This window comes from Anomaloglossus baeobatrachus, chromosome 6 (assembly GCF_048569485.1).
Source record: "Anomaloglossus baeobatrachus isolate aAnoBae1 chromosome 6, aAnoBae1.hap1, whole genome shotgun sequence".
Lineage (NCBI taxonomy): Eukaryota > Metazoa > Chordata > Amphibia > Anura > Aromobatidae > Anomaloglossus > Anomaloglossus baeobatrachus.
The window spans coordinates 525,580,937-525,596,867 of NC_134358.1; the positions used below are offsets into that span (position 1 = coordinate 525,580,937).

A 15,931-nucleotide genomic window follows, 5' to 3' on the forward strand; every position below is an offset into this window, starting at 1 on the left:
TAGGGTAATTTTCCTTTACACATGGCATGGGACATCCTTCTATGGGCGTCCTACATACATTTAATATGCTTCCCATTATGTTTTTAAGAAGTGATATATCCACTATTTAAAGGGAACCTGTCACCAGATTTTTGGGTTCCATATCAAAACTAGCACCTTCAGCAGCTCCTGTGCTGCATCTATAAAGGTGCAGGTTATCCCCTGTTTCCCCCTGTAGACCCCACAAATATGTTTAGATAATCTCCCGCTCTGTATGCAAATCCTTGGGGCCGGTCTGATGGGCTTCCTAAATGGCAGCACCTGTCCCTCCTTTTGGCGCTGATCACTGTCCTCCTTTAATGATTAATGTCGGTGACGCCTCCTCCGCCATCCACGTAGCCAGGTAAAATCTCGCGCCTGCGCAGAGACATTGCCATCTCTGCCCTATTGCCTTTGACTTTGATGTTTAGGCACAATACTTCAGACGTCTAGTTATAAGGTGATTTGGTCATTTTCTTAGCTCTCCTCCTAAAGTGAAATTATCAGCAGGTTTTTGCTATGTAATCTAGGAGCAGCATGATAGAAGGGGCTGAGACCCAAATTCCAGTGATTTGTCACTTTTACTGGTCTATATGCTATCATTTTAAAATCATTGTTTTCTCTGCTGCAAATCTAGCACCTCAGAAAGCTGAGCCCTGTATTACCACGCCCTCACGGCTGATTGTCAGCTTTCTGAGTACACTGTGCATAGGCAGAAAGCTGCTAATTAGTGATGTGGTTGGGGTTTACACAGAACAGTTGACTAGGAGGCACAAGACACCTAGTTCAGTAGTGATAATCTCCTGCTGATAAAACACTGATTTTACTGAAACTGCAACACACAGCCCCTACTTCATTTTCCCTCATATTGCATAGCAAAAACCTGCTGACAGATTCCCTTTAAATACTTTATATTATTCCAATCTCCATGCTGTTTAGCTTCTTAATGTAATCTTTGGAAACTTTTACTTGCAAATTGGCGTGTCCCAAATACTTTAGTTCCTAAAAGCCTTTCTCCACTTTATTTCCTCAATTTTTTTGATTGAAAAAAATATATATATTTTTAATAGGTTTTTCTATTCTTTAATTGCTCTGTCCCGGAATACTATATCTTTCCAGAGTGGCCACTTTTAGTCACATTTTAATTATAGGAAAATCAGAACGTAAAAATATCCAAATAGAACATCATAAAGGCATAAAAATATAGAACATAACAAAAACTGCAGCTGTTCAAAAGCATCTTTTTTGGAATTTTCTTTTTTTTTTTTTTTCTTAAGCACATTTTACATTGTTGCGTGAACCTTGGATAATATTTCATGGCTTTTACGTGCCGTATAATACACATCTAAGAACCGCTAACCTATTTAGCACATTTTATTGAAATGTAAAAAAAAATAAATGGCAAAAACAATAAAAAAAATACGCCCCCGCAGTTCCATTCGGCTCCTACTTTCGCCAGTCTACACCAAAGCATTCTTTACAATTCTTTTGTTTCTTCACTTGGCACGGCCTCGGCTCATCCTTTCTTTTCAGATCATTCCGGTAATGATGTCCTCCTCGCTTTATGCTCGCATTTCATTTCGCAGCATACACATGTTGTGGTTTAAGTGACGACAAGCTTTTCACTCTTTTTTTCCTCAAGATATTTCTGCACACTCCGGTGTTTGTCTGACTTTTTTTTTCAGTTTTGTTTTTATTTTATTACTGTGCTTCTTTAGTACTTACCATTTGTACTGCCTGGGTATTGTTTATGACATCGGGTTTTATGATTAAGCCGGCTGCCAGCATTCTTCTCTGTTTAAGTCATCCACTTTGTCTCTATAACTAGACACAAAAAAAAAAAAATAATTCAAGTGGCAGCAGTGTTTTTTTTGTAATTGATGTCATATTAAATGTCCAAGTATTATGAAATGGATAACATGCACGGAGATGTTTTGGCAGAGTTTCAGCAGCCACATGCAAACCATAATCACCAATTCCCACCTCGTAAGGCAAAAGCCTGTGAATCTTATTACTTATGCAGTTGATTCACAAACACAAAAAAAAAAAACGATAATGTTTTCTTCTGGAAAATATAATGAGGTTTCTACAATTTCTTTCGGTTTTGTGATCTAAAGTGTGCCAAGGACGAAGAGAGCCGAGATCTTGTCCAACAGTATGGAGGTCTGCAACCCAAACACAATAAGCGATAATGTTTTCTTCCTGAAAATATAATCATGTTTCTATAATTTCTCTCCATTTTGTGATCTAAAGTGTGCTGAGGACAAGGAGACCCGAGATCTTGTCCGACAGTGTGGAGGACTGCGACCCAAACACAATAAACGATAATGTTTTCTTCTGGAAAATATATTGATGTTTTCTAAAATTTATCTCCGTTTTGTGATGTAAAGTGTGCCGAGGACGAAGACACCTGAGATCTTGTCCAACAGTATGGAGGACTGCAACCCAAACACAATAAACAATAATGTTTTCTTCTGGAAAATGTATTGATGTTTCTATAATTTCTCTCCATTTTGTGATCTAAAGTGTGCTGAGGACAAGGAGACCTGAGATCTTGTCCGACAGTATGGAGGATTTCAACCCAAACACAAAAAACGATAATGTTTTCTTCCTGAAAATATAATTATGTTTCTATAATTTCTCTCCATTTTGTGATCTAAAGTGTGCCGAAGACGAAGAGACCTGAGATCTTGTCCGACAGTATGGGGGACTGCAACCCAAACACAATAATGTTTTCTTATGGAAAATATAATGATGTTTTCTAAAATTTGTCTCTGTTTTGTGATCTAAACTGTGCCGAGGACAAGGCGACCCGAGATCTTGTCCGACAGTATGGAGCACTGCAACCCAAACACAAACAATCATAATGTTTTTTTCTGGAAAATATATTGATGTTTTCTAAAATTTCTATGAATTTTGTGATCTAAAGTGTGCCGAGAACGAGGAGACCCAAGATCTTGTCCGACAGTATGGAGGATTGCAACCTAAACACAATAAACGATAATGTTTTCTTCTGGAAAATATAATGATGTTTCTATAATTTCTCTCCGTTTCATAATCTTAAGTGTGCCCGAGGAAAAGGAGACCCGAGATCTTGTTAGACAGTATGGAGGACTGCAACCCAAATACAAAATAAAATAATGTTTCTTCTGGAAAATACAATGATGTTTTCTAAAATTTCTCTGTGTTTTGTGATCCAAAGTGCGCCGAGGATGAAGAGACCCGAGATCTGGTCCGACAGTATGGAGGACTGCAACCCTTAGCCATGCTCCTCGGCAAGTCCGACAATAAGGAACTCTTGGCGGCAGTGACAGGAGCCATCTGGAAGTGTTCCATCAGCCGGGATAATGTGACAAAGTAACGATTTTGGCCATTATTTTAATATCGATTGATGTGTGTTTTGCATTATCTAAATCCCAGACAGCGATAACGTTCAATCCAAGAGTCGTTCTCGGCACTTACCGGCCAGCTGGTTGAGTTGAGGGAAGGTCACAGGCAGGGTGAGGGATTTCTTGCAGATGAAGAGGACAAGATCAATGAGTAATGAAAGTAGCAGGAAACCTAAATGAGTTCTTTGGCTTAGTTAACAAGTGCCTAGACTGCAAATATCAGAGAGATTGACACAATGAGCACCTCTCAGGGGCAGTTATATACATCAAGCTGTCTCGGAGGGGATCATTTAGAGATCAGTCTCAGTGATAAGCAGCTGCTGGCTAAAGAGTGAGGACAACACATGTCTCCATATATCCTCAAATCTGCACATAACTTCTTGCTAGACTACACGTTAGCTGAGAAAAATATCCAGCTCGTGTGCTTCATCTGCTGCACAACTTAGCCGGGATGTCACATAATTGGCCCGCCGCTGATCTATGGTGTGGTAGATTGCAGATAAGAAAAAAAAAGTAATCTGTACTTAGACAAATCATTTTACACCCCAAAGATTTATAGCATTGTTCCATGCTTACATTTACTCTTCTTTATTCTGGGTGTTGGAAGAATATATATTTGGAGGAGCCATCACCCTTAAGACTTAATAATAGAGTGTTTTACGACTACTGCTCGAGGAGGTTTCTGAGTCACTAGATGTCTTTAAGAATTGTGAGCATACAAGCCAACAGGTTCACTCACAGACAGAAAGGGCCCCTTTGCAAGAACAATATAGGGGCCCTTTGAAGCCCAAGAGATCATAAAAATGCAAAATTGCACCTGCTTTGAAGGTAGAAATGGGCCCTCTAAACTCTTGGGCTCCTACAGGTTACACCAATGATATGGCCACCACTGGGTTCACTGATAGTAATACATTTATTTATGTTTAGTGGCAATTAAAGGGGTATTCTGGCTTAAAAATAAAATGTGTCCCGGTCATGCGATAACCACACAAGGTGCATGGTTATCACAAGCCTGAGCTCCAATAGCTTTACCATCCCATGCATTGGCGTGTGCATGGCATAAACAGGACAGGCTTCTTCTGGTAGTAACCAGTGCAGGTTCATTTCTTAAAGGGAACTTGTCATAATGAAAATGGAGTCCATCCTGCAGCCACCGTGTTATAGATCAGGGGGTGCTGATAGACTGAAATATAATTTTGTGAGATTCAGCATTACTTGTTTTATAATCATCTAATCGTCTGATCTTTGTGGGATTTTTTTGGCCCAGTGGGCTGTCCTATCAATGATTGACAGTTATCTTTTAAATGCACTCTGATAGAGGCTGGTTTCAGACGTCCGTGTTTTAGGTACGTGTGACATCCGTTTTTAACACGGATGTCACACGTACCCATGTTACCCTATTGTGTACTCACATGGCCGTGTTTTCACATGGACCGTGTGGCCCCGCTATTTCACACGGAGACGTGTCCGTTTTTTCTCCAGCAGCACGGGTGTCACATGTGATCCGTGTGACATCAGTGTGACACGTACCGAAGAAAACACAGGTTTTTAAATAAAAAGCTTTTCTATATTTACCTGTTCCAGCGCTTCTGTCTCTGGCTCTGCTGCCCCCCGCTCCTGCCCCCCGCTCATTATTTTCATTGATTATTCACCGCAGTGAGCAGCTGGGAGCAGGGGAATCGCGGTGTCAGCGCTGGAGACAGCACCGCCGAGAACAGCATGGCTGGGGACATCGCTAGTGACAGGTGAGTATCCTGCCAGCAGTGTGTGTGCATAGACGTCCAAGAGGACATCGGATTTCCCAATGAACTATGATGACCTCCTGATGACACCCCTGTGACAACTGCGTTACAGCGAGTGTCACAATGGTGACTTCCAGGGGTTCACGAGAGTTCATTGGGAACCCTGATGAGTCCCTGGATTGTCACTGCACAAACTGCTGTATACTCACCTCTCACCGGCGATGTCCCCGGCGATGTCCCCCGCGATGCTGTCCTCGGCTGTGCTGTACCCAGCCTGTCCCCACGATGCTCCGGCTTCCAGATCCTCAGGCAGTGAATAATCAATGAACATGAGCGGGGTTCAGGAGCGGGAGGCAGCAGAGCCGGAGACAGCATCGCTGGATACAGGTAAATATAGAACATCTTTTCATTACAGAGACACGTGTTTTACCCGATACGTGTCACACGTATGCAAACACGGATGTCACACGTATAACACACGTATGACCATAACCATGCGTGTGACTGGTACCTGATTAAACACGGACATCTGAAACCAGCCATAAAGAAAGCTGATAGGACCGCCCACTGGACTCAAAAAGCCCAGAAAGAGCAGAGGTTTAAGTCATTATAAAAATGGGCTATACTGAGGGCTTTCTCACAAATGTATATATCAATCTACACCACTCCCCTTACTCTATAACATCCTGCTTGAAGATTTTACTTTATTTTCTTGGTGACAGGTTCCCTTGAAAAAATGATGAACAATTTATAAAGAAAGTATATTAGCAAAATGTTGAAACTTTCATAATATAATAATTAATTAACTTTTTTTTTTTTGTGCTGAAGCTCGAGTGCCCCTTTAAAGGGAACCTGTCACATGAAAAAATGCTATTAACCTGCAGATATGGGGTTAATCATACTCTGCTGAGTAGTTCCCCTTGAAGGGAACCTGTCAGGTGGAGAAATGCTATTAACCATATATGGTGTTAATCTACAGGTTAATAGCACTTTGAACGTGCCCGGTGCCTGCTCCACATTAAACCCTGCTGCTGGGATTAAATAAACCTTATCCCTTCCGGTAGCGTTCAGGTTTCAGCCACAGGGGAGGCGTCGGCGTGGGTACAGTCACCGCTCTGTGTATGGAGAGTCTAACTGCACCCCCACACTGACTGACATACACTAAGGGGTACTTTGCACGTTGCGACATCGCTAATGCGATATCGTCTGGGTCAAATCGAAAGTGACGCACATCTGGCGTCGGTAACGACGTCGCAACGTGTAAAGCCTAGTTGCGGCGATAAACAATCGCAAAAGCGTCGTAAATCGGTGATCGGTGTAGTGTCGGACATTTTCATAATGTCGCACCAATAGGAGATATGATGTTGTTCCTCGCTCCTGCGGCAGCACACATCGCTGTGTGTGAAGCCGCAGGAGCGAGGAACATCTCCTTACCTGCCTCCACCGGCTATGCGGAAGAAAGGAGGTGGGCGGGATGTTTACGTCCCGCTCATCTCCGCCCCTCCGCTTCTATTGGCCGCCTGCCATGTGACGTCGCTGTGACGCCGCACGACACGCCCCCTTAGGAAGGAGACGGGTCGCCGGCCAGAGCGACGTCACAGGGCAGGTAAGTGCGTGTGAAGCGGCTGTAGCGATAATGTTCGCTACAGCAGCTATCACAAGATATCGCATGTGCGACAGCGGCGGGGACTATCGCGCTCGGCATCGCTAGCATCGGCTAGCAATGTTGCAGCATGCAAAGTACCACTGTCAGTCAGTGTGGGGGACCTGGTTACAGCCGCCTCACTCCATACTGAGCAATAACTGTGGGCGCCATCCCTGTGACTAAACTCTATCAGGAGGAATATCATTCATTTCCTTCCGGCAGCGGGGTTTAATGTGAAGGCACCGGGCTAGTTCAGAACGCTATTATCCTGCAGATAAACCCCATATTTGCAGGTCAATAACATTTTTCCATCTGACAGGTTCCTTTTAAGGGGAGCTACTCAGCAGAGTAAATTTCTGACAAAGACTTGTCAAAGCTATACTAGTGGATGCAGTTTAATCCATTTTTTTCTTCAATAAAGCCCTGTTCATTTTTGCGGGATTCAGATGGAACCTTGTATAAAGCACTAGACTGCAATGACAAAAATGGGGATCAAATGGACTCCATTTATTCTATATTTTTCCAGCCATATCTGTCCTTTCAGACCAGCGTAACAATGTACTTTACTATGTTTTTGTGCCAGTCGGAGAGACTGATGTGTTGGAATTCTCACCATTTTGCTATAGACTCCCTCATAAAATAACAACAACCTATAGTCGTCTCCGGCGCCGGACCCATTCCAGTTGTGATGGCACTGGCTCTCCTGGGGCTCAAGTGACTTTATTATGTCATGTGAGCCCTGCCGTCAATCAGCGGCCACTTCATACTCATTCCCTGTAGACGAAACTGAAATTTGCAGGAAGTCAAACAGCAGAAGCTGCAGCTCTCATGTCTTCCGTGTATCAGTCCGAAAGAAGTGAGTGTGATTGGCTGCAAGGCTCGTGTGACATAATCATGCAAGAACCGGGTGAGCCAGTGCCGTCACCGCTGGAATGGCGCTGCATCGGAGGGGAGTATAAGCTGTTATTTTATAAGGAAGACTATAGCTATCGAGCAGGATTTATTTATTTTTTTATAATTTCGATCAGTGGAATGGGTAAATTATAAAGTCAGGATGCCTCATCGTGTCCAATACTAACGCATTTCATGTATATAAAGGACTGAGAAATAGAAATCATATCAGACTAACTTGTTTGCTTTGTTTTCAAAGGTTTCAAGAATACAAAGTTATCGAAACCCTTGTTACCTTCCTGAGTGACCAGCCAGAAGAGGTCCTTGTTAATGTTGTAGGTGCACTGGGAGAATGTGGCCAGGAGCCCGCCAATCGGGCCATTATCCGTAAATGCGGAGGTATCAATCCACTGGTCAATTTACTAACCAGCACTAATCAAGCGTTGCTGGTGAACGTTACCAAAGCTGTAGGTGCCTGCGCATCGGAGCCTGAAAATATGGCGTAAGTAGCACATTTTTCAGTGATACGTCAAAATAATTTCTTGAGGTAGAAATATTTAAAATATATGGACAGCTTTGGGGTATTTATTTTTTTATTTAAATCCATGTATTTTGGGCTAAAAAGCATTTTTGCTATAGAAGATTATTAATTATTATTTTTAACTATTTGGCTTCTACATCCTGTATGGATTGTAGTACATGGCAGATTATGGAATGAGTTATAAGTCAAATCCATCAGCTCCTGACGGCAGCGTCTGTAAGTCTTATATCAGTTCTTCTGAATGATGGTCGAAACTGATTTAAAGGGAACCAACCAGCAAAATTTTCACATATAAATTAAAGGCAATGCCAAACTGGCGCTAGGAGGATGGTGAATAAAATCCTTCCTTCAGTTTAGAGATTGGATATTTGATTGCAGAAATTTTTTTTAGCAAAGGTTCAGAAATTAGTGCATTGGTGGAGTGGCATGAGCATCGGGTGGGACTGTGTATGTCCGGTCTTCTCTAATGATTCCTCCTCTGGCTGCCTGCCGCCCCTCTGCCGCCTCGATTAACACCATGGCCAGCGCGTGTACAGTAATATTTTCAAGTTTTTCTCCAACTCTTCAATAAATCATCACATGCGCGCACTGCGATCACCAGTGCCATTTTATTGAAGACACTTTAAAGACGAATATGAGCGTTGGCTCATTCGCAGATTGAATTTTTTTATCAGCGCATGCTCCGCCGCCAATCATAGTCATCTCCACCGGAGATTGCGCTATGCACATGCGCTGATTCTTGTGCCATTTTATTGAAGACACTTTAAAGACGAATATGAGCGTTGACTCAAACGCAGATTGAATTTTTTTTTATCAGCACATGCGTCACCGCCGTTCATCTCCGCCGGAGATCATGGTATGCGCATGTGCTGATTCCGGTGCCATTTTATTGAAGAGTTGGAGAAAAACTTGAAAATAATACTGCACACGTGCCGGAAAGTTGCAATATTTGACACAAATATACTCCAGATCCCCCCCCCCCCGGAGTGATTTTAGGTGCCCCAGTTATAGTGCAATATTTGCACCATTTGGTTAAATTGTGTGAATTTTTGCACTCAAACGTTGCCAAGCCAGATAAAGAGAGGAATAAAAGACCTTTGGTTTTTTTTTTACTTTGCTCAAACTACGTGTGCCATTTTTTTTTAATAAAAAAAAAACCTGCCACAAATACCACAAGACAAATAAAAGGAGGTGACTTCAAAAAAGCTGCAAATAATCGGGGCTCAAGTCTTATGAATTATGCAAAAAAATACTTTATTTCTACAGCCTAATTATCTTTTTTAATTATTTTTCACTATTTTTGTACATAGATTCTAGGTACTATTACTTCACTCTAAGGCTATGTGCCCACGCTACAGGATTTACCGCGGATTTACCGCGGATTTTGCCGCGGATTTACCGCGGATTTGCCGAAAATCTGCAGCAGCAGCACTTCCAAGCCATTTCAATGGCATTTTGGAAATGCTGTGCCCATGCTGCGGATTTTTCCGCGGCGGATTTGCCGCGGATTTTGATCCGGAAAAATCTGCAGCATGTCAATTGTTTGGTGCAGATTTGGTGCGGATTTTTGGCTTTGACTGGGGAAAAAAAAAAAAAATCCGCATCAAAATCCGCGGTAAATCCGCGGCAAATCCGCGGCAAATCCGCGGGTGCGGATTTGCCGCGAAAGTCGCGGATTTTCAGGCAAAAAAATCCGCAGGGACATTCTAGCGTGGGCACATAGCCTTACACTAGCAACAGAAACCCCCCAAATATATTATATTCCAATACACAATACTTAATACATCACACGTTTGCATATTACATTAAAACCTTGTATTATTTTTATTATATTTTAAATAGTTAAATAATTATAATAAAATATTGAAAAATATATTAAAATTAGATATTATTTAAATAATATTTATATTTTATTCATTTTCTTATGTCTTTAGTTATTTTTTATATTTTTATTGTCTATAATACACTTAGAATCAGTATGTCACAGGAGAAAAGTAGGGATTTTATATTCTAAATAATTTATATAATGTATTTTATTATTATTATTATTATTGATTTATTTTGTATATTTTTATTGAATATAATATCAGTACTTCACAGGAGAAGAGTAGGGATTTTATATTTAAAATAATTGATATTATTTATTTATTTTTTATGATTATTTTGTTGATTTACTTTGTACATTTTTTTGACTGGCTATAATACCAGTAGTTACATACAATCAGTATGTCACCAGACAAAAGTAGGGATTTTATATTTTAAATAATGTATTATTATTATTATTATTATTTATTTTGTATATTTTATTGAATATAATATCAGTATATCACAGAAGAAAAGTAGGGATTTTATATTTTAAATAATGTATATAATTTATTTTATTTTTTATGATTATTTTATTATTTTTAGGATTATTTTATTTGATTATTTTATTGATTTATTTTGAATATTTTTATTGAATTTCACACTAGTACTTAGAATTAGTATGTCTCAGGACAAAAGTAAAGATTTTATACTTTAAATAATTTATTTTATTTATTATGATTTTTCTTCATATTTTTATGATTATTTTATTTATGATTTTTTTTATTGATTTATTTTGAATATTTTTATTGAATATAACACCAGTACTCACATAGAACCAGTATGTCACTGGAGAAAAGTAAGGATTGTATCAACTGCTACAAATTAGTATAGATTAGGAATGTAAATATTAGATTTGGTTAAATCTATCTGATCACCATAAATAATCTTTGAACATCGAGTTTAGCCTGGATGTAAAGCACATGGATTTCTTTGTGTCACAATGATATGTTTGTGCAGAACTTAGTTCCGTGTCCTCAGGAGATAATAACATGGTCTTGTCCGTTAGAACGTGGTGCAGAAATATATCAGCTTCCATCTTTTCACGAGATTTAGGTTCACGGTGTCTCCATACAAAGATAGGATTGTAAGGGGATATTGGGTTTAGTCTGGCCTGCGGCGCGGTTTAACGTCCTCTACGGACCCTGATGTAAAGTTATGATTCTCCTTCTGATTGATGTATAAACACTGGACAGATGGTGCCGCGATGATTCTGATGATAATTCATTCTTCGGCTCGTCATAAAGATAGTTTGATTAGCGTGTGTTTAAGTAATTAGACGGCGGTATTTAATGCCGGTCATGTTAGTTTGGACGCACATGGAAAACAAGTTAAACTTTATACGTTCCCAACAAAGGATGCACTGTCTATAGACGCTTAAGCCTCTATCAGCCTTACAGATGCTTTTCCTTTCACGGACAGACTACGGTTCAAAATAGGAAGCTGCGTAAAACAAAAAAAAAGGTTATTTCAAAAACACAGACATCCTCCTTCAGTAATGAGGTTCTGCAATAAATATTTGTTTCAGAAACTACTTACATTTTACAATGTGTCTACAGTAGATTCTTACATTTGACTGGATTGCATCGAAAGATTGAGAAAAAAACAAAGTTGTTTGTCCAAGAAAAAAACAATGGAGAATAGTGGTATCCTAAATAATGCACATTTTTTGGAATGACATGTTACATTCACAAGAGTCTAGGATGATTTTACTCTCATTTCTTGGTTAAATACAATTCTTCACAGTCAGGATCTTATATTTCTGCTGCAATAATTGATGTTTATTTCTTCATTGCCTGGCTGCTCGACAGGGTAATTGACCGATTAGACGGAGTTCGTTTGCTGTGGTCGTTGCTTAAAAATCCTCATCCAGATGTACAGGCGAGTGCAGCATGGGCCATCTGTCCCTGCATCGAGAATGCAAAGGTGGGTATAAATGACAAGTCCCTGTGTCGTGTCCTACAGCCGTATACTAGCTCTCAGATTTCTTTAAGTTCTGTGGAAAATCATTTTTTGTGGGTGATTTTATACAAACTAGTAAAAGATTACACACACTTCATTTTTTTCCCCAAAATAATATATATATATATACACTCACATACATATATATATATATATATCTATATATATATATATATATATATATATATATATATACTCACACATATATATATATATATATATATATACATATATATACTCATGTACTCACATATATATATATATATATACATATATATACTCATATACTCACATATATATATATATATACACACACACACTCTCTCATATATATATATATATATATATACTCACATATACAGTATATATATATATATATATATATATATATATATATATATATATATAGATGTGTATGTGCGTGTAAACACATACACCCATTATTTAGATGATAGATGAAGCATGGACAGCTAGATAATAAAGTTAGAGGTAAAATAAAGGGAGATAGATATAAAAGAAAGATAGAGAGATAAAAGTAGATAGAGAAATAGATCTAAAAGAAGGATAGATAAAGAGAAAACAAAGTTAGATAAATAAAGGTGAGAGTAAGATAGATACAAAAGATAAATAGAGATAAAATAAAGAATAAAAAGATAGATAGATAATAAATAGAGATAAAAGAAAGCTAGATAGATATAAAAGATAGATAGAGATGAAAGAAAGTTAGATAGGTATAAACGATAGAGATAAAGGAAAGATGGATAGATATAAAAGCTAGAGATAAAAGAAAAGAAAGCTAGATACAAAAGAAAGATAAAGATAAGATAGATATAAAAGATAGATAGAGAGATAATAGAGATAAAAGAAAGACAGATTGAGACAAAAAAGATACATAAAGATAAAAGAGGACAAAAGAAAGATAGAGATAAAAAATAGATGGACAATATATATATGTATGTATAGAGAGAGAGAGAGAGAGAGAGAGAGAGAGATGAATAAATCATAGGTATAAGATAGATACATTTAGCTAGATAAAGATAAAAGAAAGTTAAATAGATAAAAGATGGATAAAAGGAAAATAAATAAAATGTTGATGGTTAAGTGGAGCTAGATATAAGATAGATGGATAAAGCATAGATACAATATACATTTTTGACAGAGTAAATAAAAGATAGACAGCAAACCAGCACCAATCCTTCAAAGTGTGACTGCAATCCTCCAAATCCACTGGCTCATAGATAATAATTCCAATATAGCAAAAAAAGCGGTCGCACTCCATACTTACCAAAAATAAGTGAAAATAGTGTATTCCGTGCCCAATGTAAACAACATTTTGCATGTCAAGGTGTGATCTTTTCTCAAACTTTACTTGAGGCTGAAGACACCTTGAGCCAAAACGTTGTGTACCTTGGGCATGGAAAATGTTTTATATTTTTATAGGTCAATATAGCTAGGAATATAAGCTTTGTGTACATGCTATATAAATCTATCCTTTTATGGAATTTTTCACTTGTTTTTGCTAAGTACAGAGTGCGGTTTCCTCTGCTGTGTAGATAAAAGATAGATATAGAACAGGTCGCACTCCGCACTTAGCAAAAATGTGAAACATTTTATATAAGGATAGATTTATATAGCAGATACATATAGATTATATTCCTAGCTGTATTGACCTAAAAAAGGATGTATGTAGTAGATGTCAATATGTTTTTTGCTTTTTTTTGCTTTGATCAACATGCATTTACTTAATATATGTTAATTATTTAGTATATATCAGTTTAAATGTTATTGAATTTAAAAAAAAAATGTTTTATTCTAATTGTATTTGTAGATAGTTGGTAATGTGCGTATCACTTTGTGCAGAATGTATTCAGCAGTTGTACTGTAGGTTTTTTTGTTTCAGCATTTTTTTATGAGTATTTTTTATTTAGTTTTTTTTTTTTTAAGGCACTGATTGTAACATAGTTCATATTTTCCTAGTGACACAAAGTTAAAATCTGCCCAGCTACAGCTGCCACAATGAAAGACAGCAAGAAGACAGTAGCATTTTTGAAAGAAAAAACATTGTGTGTAAAACCGTCCTAAAAAAGTTTATCTGCTCAACCCTCTTCCTAAATGCAGATTCTCTAGAGGAGAGCTGCTAAAGGACAGTACGTGACACCCATTTGCAGCAGCTCTCCAGTGGTTTAGGAGTGCCAATCCTTTTAAAGAGGACCAACCACCAGGATTTTCATATATAAGCTAAAGCCAGTGCTATACTGGCGCTATCAGGCTGATTCTATACATACCTTTTAGTTGTGAGATCGGATGTATAGTTTCTGAAATTCAGGCAAGTAAAGTTTGTGAAATGCACTGAAATTTGATTGATAGGTGCTGCAAAATATCTAATAGGTGGGCTACTTTTGCTAGTTATTCCCACCCCTGTCTGCTGCCTGTCCTTCCTCCCCCTGTAACATAGTAACATAGTTTCTAAGGCGAAAGGAAGACCTTATGTCCATCCAGTTCAGCCTATTTTAGTGCCGCTGTTCTCCAGTGTTGAACCTGTGGAAGGCAAAAAACCCACAGAGTAGAAGCCAATTTTCTTCATAGGGAAAAAAAAATTTTCCCGACTCCTAAGCTGGGTCAACTATCTGCCTGTAATACTATGTTATTCAGAACCTTCTATACTGTTGCTATCAAGAAAAGCATCCATTCCTCTCTTAAATTCATTCAGTGAGTTGGCTATCACCACTTCCTCAGGAACAGAGTTCCAGAGCCTCACTGCTCTTACCGTGAAGAACCCTCTTCTATGCTGGTGCAGAAGTTTTCTTTCCTCCAAATGAAGAGAATGCTCCCTTGTTCTTGTCATAGTCCTTGGTACAAACAGATCATGGGAGAGATCTCTATATGGCCCTCTGATATACTTGTACATATTTATTAGCTCTCCCCTAAATCTTCTCTTTTCTAGAGTAAATAGACCTAATTTTGATAACCTTTCTGGGTATTGTAATGCACCCACTCCATTTATTATTTTAGTTGCCTGCCTCTGAACCCTTTCAAGTTCAGTAATGTCTTTATTGAGCACCGGTGCCCAAAATTGCACACAATACTCCAAGTGTGGTCTGACGAGTGATTTGTACAGAGGGAGAATGATGTTTTCATCTCGTGCCCCCAGACCTCTTCTAATGCATCCCATCACCCTATTTGCTTTGGTGGCTGCTGCCTGACACTGGGCACTCCAATTTAGCTTCTTATTGACTAAGATGCCTAAGTCTTTTTCCATGTCTGATTTCCCCAGCAGTTTCCCATTTAGTAAGTAATCATAGCATCTGTTTCTCCTTCCCATGTGCATAACCTTACATTTATCTGTGTTAAACTTCATTTGCCATTTGCAGCCCAATTCAATGCAAACTGTCCTCCTTTGTGTTAACTACCTTACATAGTTTTGTATCATCTGCAAATACTGATATTTTACTCTGTAAGTCATCCACCAGATCATTAATAAATATATTAAATAGTTGAGGGCCCAATACAGACCCCTGTGTTACCCCACTAGTAAGCCTGGCCCAATCTGAGTATGCACCATTAATAACCAATCTTTGGTTTATATCACTGAGCCAGCTACAGTACCTACCCATCTACACACATTTTTCCTGAGCCCAAGCTTTCTCATTTTACTTATCAATCTTTTATGTGGGACAGTGTCAAATGCTTTACAGAAGTCGAGATAAATGACATCCAATGATTCTCCTCAGTTCATTTGAAAGCTTACATCCTCATAGAAGCTGATCTGTCTCTGTGATTGCAGGGGGAGGAAGGAGAGAGGAAAGACAGGGGAAGAAGGCCAGGCAGCAGACAGGGGCGGGAATAACTAGCAAAAGCAATCCACCCATTAGATATTCTG

General features: G+C 38.7%; 1 protein-coding gene across 2 annotated transcripts in view; it reads left to right on the forward strand.

Moving 5' to 3' along the window:
* ODAD2 (outer dynein arm docking complex subunit 2) overlaps positions 1-15,931 on the forward strand; it is a 222,516-nt gene that overhangs the window by 145,773 nt on the left and 60,812 nt on the right. For both annotated transcript variants that reach the window (XM_075315527.1, XM_075315526.1), the window contains exons 15-17: positions 3,221-3,375; positions 7,945-8,187; positions 11,901-12,015. In XM_075315527.1, the coding sequence (XP_075171642.1) occupies positions 3,221-3,375; positions 7,945-8,187; positions 11,901-12,015 (513 nt within the window). The remainder of the gene's footprint in view (positions 1-3,220; positions 3,376-7,944; positions 8,188-11,900; positions 12,016-15,931) is intronic.